Source organism: Nesoenas mayeri (assembly GCF_963082525.1).
Source record: "Nesoenas mayeri genome assembly, chromosome: 26".
In the NCBI taxonomy this organism is placed as follows: domain Eukaryota; kingdom Metazoa; phylum Chordata; class Aves; order Columbiformes; family Columbidae; genus Nesoenas; species Nesoenas mayeri.
In genome coordinates, this window is record NC_137552.1 from 5,018,043 (window position 1) to 5,038,515 (window position 20,473).

At 49.9% G+C, this 20,473-nt stretch overlaps 1 protein-coding gene across 2 annotated transcripts; it reads right to left on the bottom strand.

Annotated features, from left to right (window-relative positions):
- Nucleotides 1-714: 714 nt before the first annotated feature.
- Nucleotides 715-20,446, bottom strand: DNAJC7 (DnaJ heat shock protein family (Hsp40) member C7). 2 transcript variants are annotated; one of them, XM_080359969.1, is made up of 14 exons: nt 20,326-20,446; nt 10,553-10,641; nt 9,917-10,041; nt 9,709-9,822; nt 9,108-9,182; nt 7,554-7,672; nt 7,081-7,234; nt 6,333-6,497; nt 5,731-5,822; nt 4,968-5,041; nt 4,495-4,641; nt 4,100-4,252; nt 3,887-3,949; nt 715-3,504 (listed from the first exon to the last, which is right to left on the bottom strand). In XM_080359969.1, the coding sequence occupies exons 1-14, from the start codon at nt 20,406-20,408 to the stop codon at nt 3,467-3,469; spliced, it is 1,491 nt and encodes a 496-aa protein (XP_080216095.1). In that variant the 5' UTR covers nt 20,409-20,446; the 3' UTR covers nt 715-3,466. The 2 variants fall into 2 exon arrangements, with proteins under 2 accessions (XP_080216095.1, XP_080216094.1); XM_080359968.1 differs by lacking the exon at nt 20,326-20,446 and adding an exon at nt 19,744-19,885.
- Nucleotides 20,447-20,473: the final 27 nt, after the last annotated feature.

Below are 20,473 nucleotides of genomic sequence, written 5' to 3' on the forward strand. Positions count from 1 at the left end.
ACCGCGTGGTCCAAACACTTTGGTCGTTCGATGGGCTGACGAGGGACGCGGAGCCCAGTTTCCCTATGGAAACAACACACCAGCCCAGCAGCTTTCCCTTCGGGTCCCCTCAGACACAGAAAGCTGAGACACATGCAATATTCCACGGATAATAATCCTGCTGTCCCGAGACATTCTCCGTTCTCCTCCCCCAATTCGCATTAATGCATTTACACAACAGTCAGGAGCCTTCAGCGCTAAGGAGCCAGCTCTGCAGCAACATTGCCAAGCTCACAAAGCAACCCACGTCCTCTCCTGTGCAGCACGAGGAGCCCAAACAACAAAGAGCCCGAACAACGAGGAGCCCGTCAAAGTGAGCGGCCAGAAGCACCTTCACGGGCTTCACGGCTGATTTTGGGTTCGGTGCTTCCGGAAAGGACCCTCTCGCTGCTCCCGCACAACCGGTGGAGCTGACACAGCATCCGATCGGTAAAGTGAATCTACACAAGGAAAAAACCACCGCAGGCGTTGCGGTCCAGCGGTCACACCACCGCACGTGCAGTTACCCCCCACGCACCGACACTATGGGGCCTTTCTGTTTTCAATGCGTGGAATTGCGTCCATTTTCATTTGAATACAGCCGCAAACCATCCCTACGGCACCACCGGTGTCATCGTTGGGTGAAAAACCCACCATTGGAGGGACAGCGTGTGGTCCAATGGTTTTTCATCTCTCACGACACGTCACCCACTCCACATTTTCCCTGGATTTGACAGATTTCACAGATGAAACCAACAACTGTTGAGCAGCTACCGAGCTGCCCAACAGCAACTGAGTCCATCCCATGTGCTGACAGACCCCCCGCACAACCACCCTGTGCGATTCCAGCCCCGGGCTCTGCTATGTCCATACGGCCCATCGGCCAGAGCGCCGACCGTTCCCCTTCCAAAGGCTCTTCCACCAAGAAATAAACCTTTCCACAATCACAAACACCGACCCCAGAAACTCCACTTGTTCAAAGGGCTTTGCCATCGGTTCCTTCCGGACACCACCAAATGGCTGAACGAAGCCGCGTCTCCCCGCTAGAAAAACAGCGCGAAGGTTCCGTATGAAATGCAACCCACAAAGAGCGTTCAGAAGGAGCGTGAACGGCAACGCTCCCATCCCAGCACCGCACACCCAAGCGGGTTTGTTGGGAAGAAACAAGAGTCCCATGTCCCTAAGGGAGGTGACGAAGCCACCGCAGCTTCACCCCCAGCGCCGCCGTCCTGAGGGACCGGGACGCGCTCAAACCCAGGAGGGAACGCGTGTTCTCCTTCGAGTCACGGAGCAGCGCCCCGTAAGAAGTCTTGGCACTCACCGTATGAATATTGAACTACGTTAAGACATGCATTCATGTACAGCTTTACAAATACCTGCGGTATGTATTGTCTCTGTCCTCCAAGGAATGGTCTCATTGCAAGCTTGGAGAGAAGGAAGCCTGTTGTACTTAACGGAGGGGAAATAATAATAGGAACAATACTAAAAGCCACTGCCAAACGCAGGACATGCCGCTGCACGGGGCGAAAGACCGAGGAAGGTCCAAACTGTACAGGAGTATCAACAGACACACAAGACGTTATGAACCCGAACGCCACACCAGAACAAGTCCTGTAAACTCTGATTTACAAGTACTGTGAGAACTGGAGAAGTATCAATATGCATAGACCAGTATTTCCATTGCCCAGGTAGTTACCGTCTCAGAGTCTGAAAGACGTCAGGACCTTATTTTGCTCTCAGTGCAATCCGAATGAGTCCATCACATTACACTGGCACAAAGAATAAACATTGTAGAGTCTATAGTTTGGAAATATCACTCGTTCGACAAGCCGGCTTTTGAGCGAGTTATAAAATGCTTCCTTTATTCTGCAGTACTAGAATTGAAGCCCTTAAATCTTCCCTCTACCAAAGCAGGTTGTCAAAGCTCCTGACAAGAACGCAGCCGGGGGACAGCGGCAGCACCGCGACACCATCGCCAGCGTTGGATATGGATTCGGCACACGCCGGGTGCCGGGGGCTCTGCGCACAGAGGAAGGAAGACGAGGACATCGGTGTTTGAAATACGTTTGGTGCAATGAACTCACTGCGATGTCTGTTCCTGCGGTAAGAGGTTAAATCGAGTGTTACACACAAGCGAGCGCCGGGTGTTGCGCGGGGGTTTTGCAGCCGAGGTCGCTGCGCTATGAGATGATTCCACCCGGTGCCACCGCGTTGTTCCTCTCAAACCGTGCGCTGCTCCAAACAAGCGTCGCCAACAACGCGCCTGCTCAAGAAGCTGCGTCCCAACGTTAACAAGGGGCAGGATTCGGCAGCGGGGTCCTCGCGGCTGTAACGAGCGCGCAGCGCAAAGCGAAGCGGTGCTTGCGTTATGGGGCAGAACCCACCGCGCCACCGCTGCTTCCAGCTCCGTCTGGCGATGCGGACGCTGCGGCTCAGCTCGTCCTGTCCCGACATCGGACGAGAGAAGCGGCAGCTGGGAGTTTGCGTTCTCTTGCTTCCTACTGGTTGAAAACTACTTGACTGGTTTATCTGTCCGGTTCCTGTAAACGTGAGGAGAGCAAACCGTGCAACTGCTTCCAGTTATCAACCTGAATATGACTCTGCGTTTCTTCAGAGCTCGTCCACGTCGCGGAGCAGCAACACGAAATCAAACATCAAGCTCAACAAAATCAAGTTTTAGCACAAATGTTCAAGTAGATTAATTAAAAAAACCCAAACAAACAATGGTGAAGCAATTCAGCACAGAGCAGGTTCAATATTCCCTTAACAGGAGAGTTCATGGGGTGGAAACACAGAGCCCTTGATTCTAGTTGTATCACAGGTAATTCTCATGTAAGCCGTAAAACCAAACAAGCATTTCTCCAATACAAAATCGTTCAAAGCTCACACGTTACCATTGAAGTTAATGCCCACGGGTACCGTTCTGGTAAAAACAACAGAAGAAAGAAATACAACTGGCAGGTAAAATGTGATTGTTTGAAACTTGATTGAATCTTGGCAACATCTTCAGAAGATGAAGATAAACTCCGAGTTACTAAAAGCCTAAACATGCTGCACTTTGGAGCCAACCGAACCAAACGGGAGATGATTTCACCCTCTTAAGAGTTCACGTTCCAGGAGGACATCGGGAAGTCGCCGCCGCTCCGGAGCAGCAGCAGCCTGCAAAGCACGGGCCGGCAGAGAGGACCAACAGATTCAAAGCTTTATTTCCTTTTTCTTTTCTTTAATAAATTTAACAATAAAACAAAAAAGTCCCGAGCCTTCCCCTCCCCGAGCTGGTTTCCTCTTCACACACAACAGCACACAAAGCAGAGGTCTCCAACCGAGAAGATCGAAACTGCTCTAAGTACAACGAGACATGATGAAGGAGGGAGTCTAAGTGTGTCCGTATTCGAGGTTAAAACAAGCACATCAGGTATTTGTTGGGTTGGGGTTGGTTGGTTGGTTTTTAGCCAAACTGGAAAAAGAAATTTCCAGGCCCAGAAGCTGCAAAAGAAAAGGAAAGGTGTTAGCGCTTTCAAAACGCAGACACAACGGGGCTGGATGCCAGGCTGGTGCTTGATTCGAACAAAAGCGCTTGAGCGCGCAGGGAGACGAGGCGAGATCTTCACTGCGGATCGTTGCTGCTAATAGCAGAGGCAGATTCACGAGGAGGGAGGTAAAGAGCCCGAAAACGCGCACGACCTCTCAAAATTCACATAATTAAAGGCCTTCAGGAACACGGGCTCCCCCGAGGAGTCGCCGCAGCAGCTCAGCGCCGAGCAAAGCGCTTTGGGAAAGTCGAACGCTCTCCTCAACGCTTTGGGCAACTCGGTTGCCATTTGCGTACTTACGTTTCTAAAGCTGAGCGGTCAACGCTCCCACCTACCTTCAAAACTGAAGCCACCTGGCCCGCCGAAGAAGGCCTTGAAGATATTATTTGCATCGAACTCTAGAGGGGAAGAAAAGGAAGTTGTGAGTTGAAGTGAAACAGCCAGTTATAGTTTCCACAACTTCGAACTTTGCATTTCATTCAGGGCCAGAAAGTATTTTACAAGCCGAGGAAAAGCTGCAAACAGTCAAGGGTACAATGACAACGTACCTCCCATGTTCAGCCCATCCTCCTCCAGATCCTGGCCGCTGTCATAACGGGCCTTCTTCTTGGGGTCCGACAGGATGGTGAAGGCTTCACCGACCTCCTTAAACTTCTTCTCCTCCTCCTTCTGTACTTCTGCACTCGCCCCGCTGTGTCGGTCTAGGAATATAAATGCAGGAAGAGCTTTTAGTTTGTGCTGTCAATGGAAAATGCTCCACGTTCCCAGCTACCGTCACAGATTAAATTTGTGGGGTTAGAAACCATATTTGCCCAGAAATTCCCTCGCTCGTTTGTGTTTCCGCTGTGGGTGACGGCTGCGCAGGGCACGTTCACGGAGCCGGGGGTCCAAACGATATGGGGTCCAAACAACGATATGGGGTCCAAAAACTGTCTGTGGGTACCTGGATGATGCATTAGTGCTCTTTTCCTGTAAGCCTTCTTGATCTCGTCTTCAGAGGCGTTTTTGTCAACCCCGAGGATTTTATAGTAGTCTTTCCGTTTGCTCTTTTTCAGCTCCACCTGGGCGTTCTTTAGAAGCTGCTTGTGTTCTAGAAAGAAGCACAAGGAGCGAGGTTACTCTCTCCGTTTCATTGCAGGCTACTAAAAAAAGCAAGAGGACAGTTAAGAACAAGAAGCACAGCCAGATATTCTGAATCTGGTGCGTCACTTCGGCTACAAGCCGAATTATCTCCTCAGCATTTGGTGCTGGGATTGAGACAGGACATTTCCAAGCGCTCCTTTGTCAGCGTTGTCTTGCTGGGGTTAAAAGTTGCAAGTCAGAGCATATTGTGGGGAAAGATAAAAAGGCAAACAAAAGCAACAATGAAGAAAATCGGCAGTTAACTCTTGCACACAAGAGTGCCGATAGGCTCACCTTTCGTTTTTTCTGTCTGATAAACCTTTTCGTAGTCTCTTACAGCATCTTCGTATTGTTCTGTGTCCATGTAACTGTGGAAAGAAACAGCGATGGCCAAGGTGTCATTTCAGGCACAAGATCTCTGGGTGGATATGAATTAAGATGCACACAGGGCGCAGAAAGAGCAGCCACGAGAAGAACCCCAGAGGGTCATTGGGAGCTCAGACACCTGCTGTTTGTGGGAAATCCTGGCACGGGATCCTGCCCCTGGGGCTCCAGAGGCCGCAATCTCATTTGGCAGCACTGGTTCTGCTTTAACGATCTGATAACGACTTGATCCAGCCCCAGGAACTGATCCCAGGCAGCAGGATTCCAAGGAAGCTGCTGCAGAGTCACACAGCAGCAACGGGGCTTACAAGTGACAATCCTGGCACCTCAGAGGGACGTGAGCCCATCACTGGAGTTCCAGCCTTACTCGTGTGTTAACTACTTATCGTAATTAAGCAATTACTCAGACACAGCTTGAGAATATCACCAAGGATTGTAAATTAAAATGAATGCGCCAGAGGCTGCAATAATTTGGTGCATCTATAAGCCGGGGCAGGACTAGATGACCGTTGAAGGTCCAACCCAAACTATCCTAAGATTCTGTGAAGAGGAGTAAAGTCAGGACCCCTTAAGCCAGAACCTTTTATCCAGTTCAGCTCCAGATTCGTTATCCCCGTCACCCAGTGCTGTAGGGGGGAGGTTCCTACCCACAGTGTCCACAAGGTGCACTTACCATTGTGCCCTCCTCAAGTACGCTTTGATATACGTGTCGTCCAGTTTCACCGCGTTCGTGCAGTCGTCTATTGCTTCTTCAAGTTTCCTAAGCTACAAAGACAAGTTCCATGAATCCCAGTCAGAGAAGGAACTCCATTAAGCAGCATTATCATTTTAGCAACTGAAAGGTGTAAAGAATCTTGGAAAAGTCTCACAACAGCAAACTTGGAAAAAGCGTCCAGGGGTTTTAAATTAGGTCATGTTTTTTTAGATCAAAACCCTAAGGCAGATCATCTACAAGAAGAATGAGATAAGAAACGATATGTCCTCATTACCGGGAAGGAAACAAATAAAGATGCCTTTCTGCTGATTCGGATAAGGCCAAGCTGCATTCCTCCTCTCCCTCCCACACTGCGCAGCCCGAGTATTTGGGTTTTGTTTCTTCAGGAGTCGACTTTGTTGGCTGTTTGGATCTGATCCAAACATTGTGCAAGCACAGAAACCTGCAGCACTGCAGAGATCCAGCAGCCACATCGCCCTGTGCCTTCCAGAGCCATTTGCCTTTTATAAACTATATAGCGAAGAAGATAAAAGATCGGCTGCCCGGTGACCACGTCTTACCTTTGAATTAACCGTCCCCCGGTTGCAGTAGAGTTTGGCGTTTGTTTTTATGTTATTTGGATCTATTCCTAGTGCCTCTGTGTATAGTTCATGTGCTAATTTGTAGTTTCCTTCTTTGAATGCTTTATTCCCATCTTCTTTCTTTGCTTTAAGTGCTTTGGCATTCTGAAAGGAAACATACGCTGGGTAAGGACATTAGGTAAGTGGTTCAGGGGTACCAAGCACCTTATTTTGTGGGGTGAGGGTACTCAAAAAACTGATATAATTTAGCTTCGGACACCATCGCAGGATACAAAAGTCCCAGCCTTGCTACAGCAGCTGAAAGGAGCTGTAAGCATCTTGCTTTTCACCAAGAAAAGTGCCAGTGCCAATTCTGGGCATCACCCACATGAACAAGGGTTGCCTGATGTTTGAGGTGAGAATGTGACAGTGAAGTAAACTTAGAGATTTAAAACAAAATAAATGAATGGCTCCGCGCTTCTTGAGAGCTTATACGCGTAAAGAGATTCAAAAAGTCAATCTAAGAACTACAACAGAGTAGAAATGAGGGAAGAAACAACATGAGAGGAACGGTGTTTAAAATGCAAGTCAACCCGGAGGCGCTAATACTGAATCTGAAAGTCTGAAGTTCTTTTAGAACGGATAGACCCAGTTTTATTGCTCCTATATCTAACCAAGGAACAACAAAGAGCAAAGGGAGGCAGTGCTCAGGGTAATTTCCAGCCCCGTCGCCAGCGTCCCGGCTCACCCGGCAGGCGAGGCACGCCTTCTCGTGATCCGGAGCCATCCTGAGCGCCTGCACGAAGAACTGCACGGCCTTCTCAATGCAGTCCTCGTAATAAAGGCAGAGACCACGCACGTACAGAGCGTCTGCGTTTGTCGAGTCCATTCGTAAGATGTCACTGTAACAGATATATATTTAAAGAGTGAAATGTTTCCCTATTTCAATGTCCTTCTGCTCTGCAGAAGCACTGCTGCTCCACTGAGATATTTAGTTATTTTAGCAAGCCCATGGTCCAGATGTACAAAAAGTACGAGAACTTGCTCAAGCGAGATTGCTGGTTATAAACCGAGTCTAAATCCAGTTTCCCAGTAGGATTCATGCACTCTTCCTCATCACCAGCTGCATTAAGGACTCTTTCTTTTTTTATATTCCCTTATTCACTTTGGGTTGTGCAAACAAGCAGCTGTTATTCAAGCTCTAGCCCATGAGACGCTCACCTTGCTACAGACTGTGCTTCTGGGTAGCGACCCAATAGCGCTAAACATTCAGCCTTGAGGATTTTGAATCGGTGACAGGCAGGAGCAAACTCCAAAGCGCGGTCCATGCAAAATACAACCTGGCGTGGGAGAAAACACAACCGTGAGCAAAGCAAATAGCCAAAGGCCTCGTTTGAAAGGCCACACCATTGCCACGTTTGAGATTCCAAATTTGCCTTCAAAGAGGAGCATGAATGTGCTGCTGCTGCAGACGTATTTCTTTAGAACATTTCCCTTGTGTGCACGTTTCTTGTTTTGGTTTTTAAAGGGCTTTGTGTACCAAGGTCTGTGGCACCTATGTCACCATGATACAGCACTACACAAGATTCCAGGGACACTTGTAGAAGGTCCAACCCTTCAACTCTTCTGAAATCGTAGGCCCTAAAGAAAAAGCCAAGGAAGACAATTCCGCCCCTGTTTTCTGCATTGTGAAGCCATGTGGGAAGGACAGAAATTCAACAGAGTGAGACAGTTTGGACACAAAAAAGCACAGTGCAGGGCCTGATCTGCCACTGCTCTGCCTGCCATGAGCTCATGGGTCCTGTCCATCTCTGCCCCGCTGGTGGGGACATCTGCACGAGAACAGGGACATTGTTCCCCGAGGTTCATCTGCTTCCCCGGCCCGTGCCGTCACCATCGCCCGCTGGGTGACGGCTTCTTCCAGACCGAGAAGCCGAGGGCTCTGGGGTGAGAAGGAGCCGGAGCAGCTCTCCAGAAACAAAGCTGCCATCTCATTCAAGCCTCCCCAGTGAACTGAGACGGGAGGAGTGGAGGGACAGATGCAAAAAGCCCAGAACATGCAACCCAGGAAGGGTAATTCCTGACCGACCACCCATCCCATCTGCTTTTCATAACCAGGGGATACAAAGCTGGGATTTACCCTTCCAAAAATCTTGAGTTTAGCCTACGAGTGTGGACAATCTCCTTTCTGGGCCAAACTTGGGCCTTACATGCACCCACTGAACAGAGACAGTTGCATGAGAAGCGTTTGGTGCTTCCACATCTCACGCTGCCATTTCTTGTTCTATCAGGTCAGCACCAGCTGCATCCCCCAACAGCCTTGGGAAGAAAGATTTGGAAACAGCAACAGAGAACGACCCTCGCTAGAATAATACTGAGACACAAACTGCCTTTTTTAATTAAATACTTGAGGAAGAAGAATCCTGGGTACGCATTTTAGGAGCAAAGTGCGATCGAATGCTGCTGACAAATCCGTATCAAACAGCTCATTTATGGTTCCACTCACCCTGCACAGCAAAGAGCAACAGAGGATATTCAGCCTCTGAATATACCCTCTGAATTTTCCATTCCTTCAGTGCTAAGAGAGCAGCAGCTCTGCCATTTTCACAATTACTGCACTTCCCAAGACGGCCCTGCTCCCACAGCACGTTGTGCAGCACCTCCCATTACGGCCCAGCTCATGTTAGGTGGGGAATTAGACACACATCTGGTTGAACCGGCCGGGTGAAGTACGTCCATTCACAACGCTACAGGAAACAATGAAGTTAATCTCACCTTCCTGAAATCCCGCTTCTCAAAATCCACTTCAGCTATCTTTTCATATTCAAGCACAGTACTGGCGTTCTTCAGCTGGAAGACAGAACACAGCGAGCGCTGAGGGACAGTCGCTGCTCTCAAACATCGTCAAGCAGCATTTAAGCAGCCAACCCCTAAAGTGTCAGAGCAAAAACTACTGCAGACCGTGAAACAGCGATGCAGATGCCACCAATACTTTTGCCAGCGTTAAAATCAGTTTGAAATCGCATGACCTAACTGGTATCCCAGCAAAATGTCCCCCTGTGAACAAGATATAAAAGTGGAAGCAGCCGTCTACGTGTTGCATCCCTCATTTCTGAGCTGCCTTACTACGATTCACCATTTCTCCTCTGGAGCGGTGGGTGAAAAATGAGCTTAGTCTCCGGCTTTTCTGCTCAGAAACCTGGCAGTCTACTGAAAAACAGACACAGACTCTTTGAGCGCGCCTCATTTTTCCCTGTTATCTCACACACAAACAGGTATTACTAACAACGGCTGTGATTCCACCTTGCAAATACAAAGCGAGTTCCTTTTGACAGCCTCACCTACTAGGAATATTTACATTTTAAGCAGCTCTTACCTCCTGCTGCGCCTGGGTATTCTTATGATCCAGTTCTAGAACTCGTTGAAAGCAGCGGCTGGCAGCCATGGCGTTCCCTAGGGAAAGGTGGCACTTCCCTTCCCGTAAATGGCCCTGAGAAGACAGGTAAAAGGGAGCTGCAAGAGCCGCAACAGGCAGAGACGAGGGTATTTAGACACGAAGGAGAATGATGATGTTTTCCACGTACCCTGACAAATCTGTCATCCAACCTGACGGACTGCTGAGCGTCACCGAGGGCTTCTCGGAACCTCCCCAACATCATGAGGGTGGCAGCTCTGTTACCGTAATAACTGGCATTATTAGGACAGGTATCTGGAGAAGATGGAAGAGCACTCGCTGTTAGTGTCATGCAAGCAACTATACAACTTGTACAACATATTAAAAAGCCACAGTTGGATTAAAAAAAAAAATCACATTCCCTCTCAATTTAAAATGTGTCACTAGAGGGGCTTAAGATGACGCATGCTGGTCAAACGGGTGTTTTGAGCTGCAAGTCATAAAGCTGTTGCTCCCTGCACTATACACAGGAATAAACTCAGAGAACAAAAACACGAGGTGTTCAGGCTGCTGCTGAGCCCGCATTAGAGGGGAGGCTGGACTGGTTTCATGTGCAGAATATCTTGGCTGGAGGAGAAACAAAGAACTGCTGCAATCCCCCACGCTGGCACTGCCTCGCGTTATCAATCTGCTGCAATTCTGCAAGGTAATCGAAGTTTTTATCCAGCGTGTGCTGTTAGAAACCCTGCTGGTGTATTTGAAATCAGTAACCAGCTTTGATTTTTAAATACTGTATTCGGCAAATATTATCAGCACCTCTTCTCACCTATGGCTTTTGTGTAATAGTTGTACGCTTCGTTGTAATCTTTCTTGGCATAGTACGCGTTTCCTTGCTCCTTGAATGATTCTGCTTCCCTAAAAGGAAGGAAAACACCACATTTTAAGAGGAACTGAGCATCAGAAAAGACTGACCGTGACCAGGTCCCACAGCAATCACGCTATAACTCTTGAGTGCTCCAAAATGCTTGTAGCTGGTGGCGTGTCCACTGACCATGGGAAAACATCGCACCCCATCTCCTGGATCTCAGATCCTTCATCACTTCACCAGGGCCATGGACAGGGGTACTCTGAGATATCACCTACCCAAACAGTACAGGAACTCACACCAAAGCCACCTCTGAGCACCTTCTCTTCAGTCTCAGATGCATTTGCTGCTTAGTTCAGCAGAATTCACTATAGTTAACCAAAGCAGCCTGTTGGCGAGCGCCGCAGCACCTCGGCACTCGGAGTCACGGAGCAGAGCGCTGTCTCTTTCCAAAGCAGCCCCACATACCCAAGAAACAGAGCCAGGAACAATTTCTACATTGAAAAGAGAGCTAAATCAAGGAGAACTAAGGGTGCAAGGAGAAGCTTGGCACTGCCTTGGCAACAGGTCTAGAAATAGTCCTCACACCCAGGAGCAGGCATTTGCAGAGACACTTTAGGATATTTTAAAAGATACAACATATGGTTTAAAGCAGCATCCCTTAAACTCTTGAAAGCAACGTTTCCCCTGAAGAAAATGAAACACTTCTCTCCTCTCCCATCTACCTTCACCATTTTAGATATGCAGTCTGAGAAGCAACTTGTACCATAGTGAAGTTTAATTCAGCTTCACTTAATTAAATTGAGTGATTTAATCCACTTGCCTCACCTCCTAGACTGTTTAACATGTAAAAGCGATGAGGCCAACTCAAAACCAGCATCACCCCACTCTAAGATACAGCACTCAAGACCTGCATTGTGCTTTCGGGACCTCACTGCTGCAGCCGGAGCAACAGACGCTGTCTGTCCACTCTCCAGAGCACTCGCACAACCACAGCTCCACACAAAGACAAATTCTAAGCAGCCGAACAAAGACCAGCTCAGGCTCCATCCTCCACGTCCCACCAGCGACATCTACGAGCCCCAGCTACTCTTTCCTTCAACAACTCGCTGGAGCAGCCGGGCCGCGGGGATCTGACCGTATCACAGGCGGTATGGTTGAAATTGGTTATGACGGGTCTTGGTACTCCTCTTGGGTGATGGCCAACCGCTCCGAACGGAGCCTTTGCCAAAGCAGAAGCCAAGGAAGCTAAAGGAGCTCGTGACACCCCGGTCTGCCAGAGCGGAGCGGCACTCGTGGATGCAAACGTGGGTCAGTTCCAGGCTGCGCTGAAACGTTGGGCTTCAGCATTTTCTGGAGAGAAGGATCTAGAAGTGAAGGTGTCTCTTTGCACCGCTTGCTGCAGAGAAGCTATTTACAGGGTAACTCGTGGTAAAAATGAAGCAAACCAAATAAGAGAACACAGGGCTAGAGAGTGAAGAGTCACGGGACTTTAATGAATCACATTGTTAATAACCTAATGGGATAGAAGTTGAGCGTCTTCACTGAAAGCTGTAGCTACAACACATTCAAAGAGTGGAAAATGGGCTCTTACTATAGAGAACATACTGTTAGAATGTACCGTAGTGAGAAACTTCTTTCATAGAATCATTTCGGTTGGAAAAGTGCCTCAAGATCATGGAGTCCAACCGTTCCACCACCCCGGTGCTGCCTCGTGTCCTGAGAACCTCCTGTCCATCTGTCCAGCCCTCCAGGGCTGGTGACTCCAGCACTGCCCTGGGCAGCCTGTTCCAATGCCCCACAGCCCTTTGGGGAAGAAATCGTTCCCCACATCCAACCTCAACCTCTCCTGGTGCAACTTGAGGCCGTTTCCTCTGCTCCTGGCGCTTGTTCCTGGGGAGCAGAGCCTGACCCCCTGGCTCTAAGCTCCTTTCAGGCAGTTGCAGAGTGATAAGTAAATAAAATAAAACCAAAGGGAAGACTGCTGACAAGCCCTGAGTTCCAGCAAGGTGCCGAATCCAAGATCTGATCTGGTACAAGTTGACCACGACTTTGTATGTTTGTTTTGGAAGGACCCTGGTGAAGGAGAGCGATGTTCCGCAAGCCTACTAGAAAAAGAACAAAGGGAACTGTGTTGAAACAAGTTCACATGTTTTGAGCCTTGTTCGGGCTTCCATTGGCCATTCCCACACAACCGCCTCATGCAAAGGGTTGTTTGCACTGAACCAGCCCAGGTTTGCCAGCTGGCAAAACAATAGACCCAAGGAGCTGCCATGGGCTCCTCACTTTCATTTTGAACCTTTGCTGTCGGCAATGGACAAGATGCTGTAACTCCGCTGGAGTCAAAAAATGGGAAGAACACATCAGCACGTTGGCGTGTTTATTTGAAATAAGATGAATAAGTAAAGGGGTGGCAAAGAAAAGGGTCAGTGCACGCACTCCTCTGCCTTGGGAGGATCCATCGCAGCTCCTAGGCTCAGCTCATCCCTGCTGCGCTGCACAAAGTTATGAATGTGGCTGTTTAAGATGGGAAAGTGCCGATACCTCCGTATCTCCTTCCCACCAGGATGCTGAGCATCAGCACAGCATCACTCCGCATTCCTTCTTCTCGAGGGCCAAAAGACCCCAAAATTCTTATATGCCTGTTGGACACCCCAACTGCCAACAAACTGCTGGGAAAAGAGAGAAAGAAAACAGACACATGGCAACACCAACTTTCCTGAAGCACCGGGACCCTGAGAAAACATGCAAACACAAAAATGACTGTTTTCTACTCTCTTTTTTATTGGTCCATTTTCCTTTTAAGCGTTTACTTTAACACAGATTGACGTATCAACAAGTCCCAGCGCCTCGGATAATGCTACAAGAAAGGAAGCGTGCATGTATTTCTATCGCTCACATGGCTTTAAAGATTGTAAAAGAAAAAGCAAATTGCCTCCAAAGCACGAAGGCAAAGACGGTTGCTGGAAATGCAAGACTTGTGGTCTGAGATCCGAGACACAGAGCAGAAGCATCTCCCCGCGGTTGTGCTCCACTGACACAGAAAGCACCCAGAGAAAACAGCTCTTGTTTACCATGGCCTCTGGTTATAACAAGAAAAAAAATGCAGATCTCCTGATATCACTGGTAATTGTTTCAATCCAAACAGATGCTGCAGCCTGAATGAGCTCATTCTGCATCTCGCACTGATGTAGGCTGCATTCCCCACTTGCTACTTTTGAAACCGAAGAAGAATCGTGCTTTGCTAAAAATACGATCCGGGCTGAATGGATCCCTTTGTGAGGGAGCTTGGGGTCTTCTCAGGGCCTCTCCACGCTGGACGCAGAAGACGGGGAAGAGTTGCACCAAGGATGTCGGGAAGAGGCTTGTCTTTCATTGCGTGTGCAGCCCAGGCTCACGGGGAGGGGCTGTTTGGAGGAACTCTCTCCTTGCGAGCTAATCATTTTGGGTTTTCTCTTTTATAACATTTGTCGGGACCCCTAATGCTTCAAGTGCTCTGGCCTCTGTCACATGAGAGCACCTGCCACCAATACAAGCAGCAGCCGGGTGTTCTGCTGCTCCTCTCGCGGCCCAGGGATGCGGTACAAGGAGCTCCCTGCCTGCATGGTGGGAGCAGGAACCATCACAAAGCTCCATCTGTTCCCCACGGAACACTCAGCCCCTGCTCCATCCCTCTGCTCCCCACGGAGCACTCAGCCCCTGCTCCATCCCTCTGCTCCCTGTGGAACGCTCAGCCCCTGCTCCATCCCTCTGCTCCCCGTGGAACGCTCAGCCCCTGCTCCATCCCTCTGCTCCCCGTGGAACGCTCAGCCCCTGCTCCATCCCTCTGCTCCCCGTGGAACGCTCAGCCCCTGCTCCATCCCTCTGCTCCCCGTGGAACGCTCAGCCCCTGCTCCATCCCTCTGCTCCCCGTGGAACGCTCAGCCCCTGCTCCATCCCTCTGCTCCCCGTGGAACGCTCAGCCCCTGCTCCATCCTTCTGCTCCCCGTGGAACGCTCAGCCCCTGCTCCATCCTTCTGCTCCCCACGGAACGCTCAGCCCCTGCTCCATCCCTCTGCTCCCCACGGAACTCTCAGTCCCTGCTCCATCCCAGAACAGCCGCGCTGTGAGGAGCTGCCATCCCGCGCACCGCTGACACAATCCCACGTTTGCCTAAAACTTCTCCCTCCTCCTCCTCGGAGCTTCCACACGCTGCCCCGCTCCAGCGCAGATCCTGGTTTCCACCCCTCCTACTCCAGCTCCTACCCAGATATACACACCTCCTTATCTAAATCATCAAAAAACTTGTGGGAATCGCCCAAACGGCAGCTCTGAGGTCCAGGGATGGGGGCACAGATGCTGCACGCACACGGATGGGTGCTCAAAGCAATATTGCTGTTAGGGACCAGATCGCCTAAGCTTACCCAGCGACAGAAATCCAGCATTAAAGCAGGTGGCGGACTTGCTCTCTCGACCCTCACTCCTACTTCATTTCCTGCCTCCATTACGAAACAGGCACAAAAAACACTAAAAGAGAAATGTAGGATTTAAAGAAGGCTCCAAAATCCAATCCTGGCCATGCAATTTCTTTTGGGATGCTCTGAAAAAAAGGACATACCTGTCTTTACCAAGCAAGTCTTGCAGAGGCTTTTTCTTTAACAGGATACGGTGCCTCTATGCAGCATTTTTTTTTGGTTGAAATCCAGTCTAGATTCTCAGCTGTCAGATGTTACTCAGCTGCTTGGGTAAAATAAGTTGGGTGATCTCAATACAGTTTACAGCAGGCAGATGTCTAGAGCTTAAAATTAGCTGTCGGATTTGCCACTGGACATACTGTACCCTCCCCTCCTTTCTTCCAGGACTGGAAGAGAAGTTAAACACTATGTGGGCCACAGAGCTACACAGGGTGTTACTACCCTGTATGCTTTAGAAACCCTGCCTCCAGGTTGGGTTTTACGCTCTGCGAGGGAATAAATCTCTATATATGTATAATCTCCCAACAGTAGTGCTTGTGTTTTCTGTCTCTGGAGTGGAAAAGAACATAAGATCACAAATAACACATACTGAGATCACCCTTTGCAGACATGCAGCATCACCTGACCCTATTGTTGGCCAAAAAGGCCACCAGCATCCTGGCTGGTACCAGCATTGGTGTGGCCAGCAGGCCCAGGGCAGTGACCGTCCCTGTGCTGGGCACTGGGGAGCCCAAACCTCAAATCCTGGGGGCAGTTCTGGGCCCCTCAGGAAAAGAAAGACTTTGAGGTGCTGGAGCGAGTTGAGAGAAGGGAACGGAGCTGGTGAGGGGCTGGAGCACAAGTGTGATGGAGCGGCTGAGGGATCTGGGGGGTTCAGCTGGAGAACAGGAGCTGAGGGGAGACCTTCTGATCTCTGAACTGCCTGAAAGGAGCTTGGAGCCAGGGGGGTCGGGCTCTGCTCCCCAGGAACAAGCGCCAGGAGCAGAGGAAACGGCCTCAAGTTGCGTCAGGGGAGGTTGAGGTTGGATTTCGGAACGATTTCTTCCCCAAAGGGCTGTGGGGCATTGGAACAGGCTGCCCAGGGCAGTGCTGGAGTCACCAGCCCTGGAGGGCTGGACAGACGGACATGAGGTTCTCAGGACATGGGGCAGTGCCGGGGGTGGGGGAATGGTTGGACTCAATCTTGAGGGGCTTTTCCAACCAAAACGATTCAGTGATTCTACTGCAGAAGAGACCAAACGGCCACAGAGCAGCACAGAAAGGCGCTCCCTGCACATCAGCACCCCCCACCGAACAGTCGGCGGGGTTACCGCCAGCTGCAACAGAGGAACAAACGGGACATTGACTCACAGCACGCCCCAAAGCAGGGCAATAGCGAGCCTGCACACGCAAGTATCTGCACCGATAGTCTAAAGACTCCGCAACTGAAATATAAAGGCAAAAGTCTGCTGCAAGAGCAGACAACAGCAACTTAACCGACATTTAATACAGAAGGCACACAAAACCCCCACGCTACCCTACATACACGCCCCAGAACATTCCCAGTACCTGAGGGCAAACGTGGAAAGACCAAAAGTCACAAGAACCAAAATGCACCACAAAAATCAAAGAAATGAACCCAATCCCCCCCTGCAGCTCTGAGAACAAACAGCCCGACGAGCCCCGATATTTAATTGCGCAGCTGGGTAACACACGTCAGGCACAGAGCTCAGTATTAACCTGATTCGTAATGATGGCGCGATCGTTTCTGGCAGGGTCACATCATCACCATCATGAGAACCCATGGAAGGCTCTAGAACCAGCCCAAGACTCTTTTTTTTCCCCACAGAGGCCTAAATTAAGCCAGCTGTAAGAATTAGATGGTAAAACAACTGCACCTACAAGATAGTTCACCCTAGAAATGCACATTTTGTATTAAAGAAAAAGGCTGGAATTGTAAGTACTGCCCATCTTATCATACCGGATAAAGTCACAACCTAATTCAGAGCATTCAAACCCTCTCTAAATATATGGGAAAGCAAACAACTATGCAAACAGCTTCTGCTGGTCCTTGTATTATCACAAGATCATAAAGTAATTACGTATTAGTAAACCAGGCTGAATTTTCAGCCTGGGAAAGTCAAGTGGCCATTTGCAAGCAGAACAGGAATAGTAGAACATTCTTTATGTGCCCCTACAGCCAATGAATCCCCTGCCCACAGAACTCCCCGTGAAATCAGCCAAGAAATGTCATTTATTCAGGAGGAGCCTGATCAAGATATAACTAATTTAATGCAAAACAGCAGCAGAAAGATTCTTGCTACTCACCAGCACCTGAAAACCTCCAGGCAACATCTGTCAAACTAATGAGGGACCCGAAGTCAGGCAAGGTCTGAAACCTTCTTGACTTCTGCACAATTTCCTTTGTGTGGCACATTACTAAGGTTAACGATCATTTCCTACTGAGGCATCAACAATCTGAAGTCTGCAGCAAAAACAACAGTCTGGGCAGATCATTTTATAATGCTATTTTCCGGGTGATTTGAGATATTTATTTTTAAGAGGCTTCTGCATCCTCCAGTGCCAAAGAACGAGGAGAAAGATCCAGACCGGACCTGGAATTGCTGGGAGGATGACAAGGAAATTCTCCCTGGCAAAACTCCAGCGACCCCAAACTCGCAGACCAGCCTGGCAAAGGGGTTAGAAACCTTTCCCATTCATTTAAGACAAAAATACAATAAAATAAAATGAAGTGACTTTTTGGGGGTGGTCTGGCCCTGCTCATCAGCTGCTTCCCAGAAGAACTGGCAGGAACAGCACCACTGCCCAGCAGATAAAATTAACACAATTACATCAACCTTTTTCCATAAGGACCCCCACAATTTATGCAGCAGCAGACGATAATTATCCTGTGACCGCACGCTATTCCTGGCCCTCCAACAAGCTGTGAGTGAGCCGTTCGGCATCTTTTCAGCTGTTTCCATGCGTTAGTTACGATCGTTCTGAAATTCAGCTCTCTGCTTCTGCTAATTTCCTCGTTTTTATTAAGCCACAGCGAACAGAATGATGCATTTAGACAACGGTGAGTCTGCAAGCAAAGCATCGGTATCTCATCACATTGTAATTCCTAAACAGAAGAACATGGAAACCCTTGATGCTGACTTGGAGCAACCATTCAGAAAAGATTTACACTTCTTTTTGCCGGTTTTGCTAACAGAAGCCAGCACAGACACACCACAAAGGCTGCACTAAAGCAGATTCACGTGTAAGGCTGTGCTCTTTAACGCAGAATGGCTGCACGGCCCTTACATGGTTCAAGGTCTTTTACAATCATTAACATCTAGTTAAGCCTCCAACTAGTCCCCCTAATCAGTGACTACCACCCTAATTTACCTTAGATCAACAAGCCACAGAACTTAAGCAATTTATGTAAACCAGGAAGGGCCAAAGGAGAGCAGAGGACCCCAAGAAAGGGGAAAAAGAAAGGCATGAGCTCGTCAGGCCAGCACTTTTGAGCAACCAAAAAGAATTTTAGAAGCAGAAGAATCATCTACCCACGCATTTCTCTATTAGCAAGATAGAGGAGTAACATCCCCAACACCGCCAAAAAGGGAGCCATTGTGAAAGTATCTAACAAAAGCACTTCATGGTAATAACTATGAATGATGGCACTGGCCTTATGACACCGATAAAAACCCAGATCGCATCTGTTCTTCCCAGCTGAGCCTTCCCCTCGGGGCAGGGCGAGGACTGAGCGCTGCCCGGGAGTTCTTCTACTTCTGCACCTGCTCAGCCTCTCAAGATCATCCTTTTCCTGCCTGGTTTCCTGCGCCCATCGCTCCTGCCATGGAACTGGGAAAGGAGGAAGAAAGGGCCACCCCAGAAGTCACCACCAGAAGCCGAGGTGCCTTCAGTGCGGTTTTTACATCCGGATGCTTTTAACGTTTCAAACGCCAGATTTAATTAGCCCAGGGGAAGGACTGACTTACCCATCGACAGGGCTTTCCCAACTTTACAAGCCATGTAATTTGTCAGGCACTCTACGCATAACAACCGGGCGCCTCTTCAGCAACGACTAATTTAACTCCTTAGAATGACATCACCAGGAAGGCAGATCCTCGAGCCTTTAATTCCTGACAGTAAACGAGCAGCACAAAACACCTCAGGCCACCAATATTATTTTGAAAATACCATTCCTCAAGAGGCCACTTTCAGTTTTGTTTCCTCCTTTTAATTCCATTCCATTTCTAAAGCAATTGCCTCACCTTCTACAGAAATAGTTCTCTCCTCCCCAGCTCCCCAGGCAATAACCAAGCGCCAGCATTACATGCTGCAGAACCAGTGGAGTCTCCCAGAATTGGACCTTCCCATCTCACCACTGCTCAGCTGCTGTGGGGAACCTGCTCTCTCACTCTTGAGAAGAAAATCTGCAAGAAAAGTCAGGATTCCCACCACCCCCCCGCCTCAGACAACACTATTCCCTGGGCAAGGTGCACCAGGCCACTTCAAAAATAAACTAGTTACTGAAATGTGAAGAAGCTCTTTAACTACAGTAACATTTTCAGAGCGTGACTCTGCCCAAAGGGACGCCGGCAACTGGTTTTTTCCCCCTTATCCACAGCAAGGCAGGACACAAAGTAAAAATTGCTGCGCACAGATTTCAAATGGGAACAGGGAGAAGGGAACTGGGGATGATGAAGCAGCAAAGAGCACCCAGACCTTGGGGTTTGATGCTTCCCTTTAACCCCACAGCTCAATCCTCGTCCTCAGCGACGGCAGAAATTCTCTTCAGAAACAGGCCTCAAGGTAGAAAGGATGTTATTTCTATTTCTAGGACACCCAAACTCGAGCTGACCGGAGACTCCGCCACAGGGCACGTGTTCTGATCCCGCTGCACAGGGACGCCGGGAGGTTTCACACGGGACAAGCAGCCGAGACACAGCCCAAGATAAAAGCATCACTCGGCTGCACCGGGCTGGGGGCGCCGGGCAGCGCGGGGAGCGCTCCCGGGAGCTCCGGCTGGGCCCTGCCCGAAGGGAAAAGGCCTTTCCCGGGGCTCCTCGGTCCCCGCCGGGGCTGTGGGTGCAGCCGGTGCCGCTGCCCCCGCGGAGGAGGCCGGAGGGGCGGCCAAGCACCGGCGGCTCCCCCAGCACAAGGGCTCCGGACCCGCCGCCCCAGCCTCCCCCGCAGCCCAGGGCCGCTCCTGGTTTCTCTAACCAGAGAGCCCGGCCCGCCCGTGGGACACCGGCCGCCCCCTCCCCTGCCCGGCGGGGCGATGCCGGCCGGCGGCAGCAGCTTTACCTCCGCGCCTCCTCATCGTTCTCGGGCTCGCCGGGTCCCTCGGGCGCCGCCATGATCACATCGCACTCGGGCGCCGCCGCCATCTTACCGCCGGGCCGGGCTGAGGGGCGGGGCAGGCGCGGCGCCGGAAGGGGCGGAGCTTCCGCTG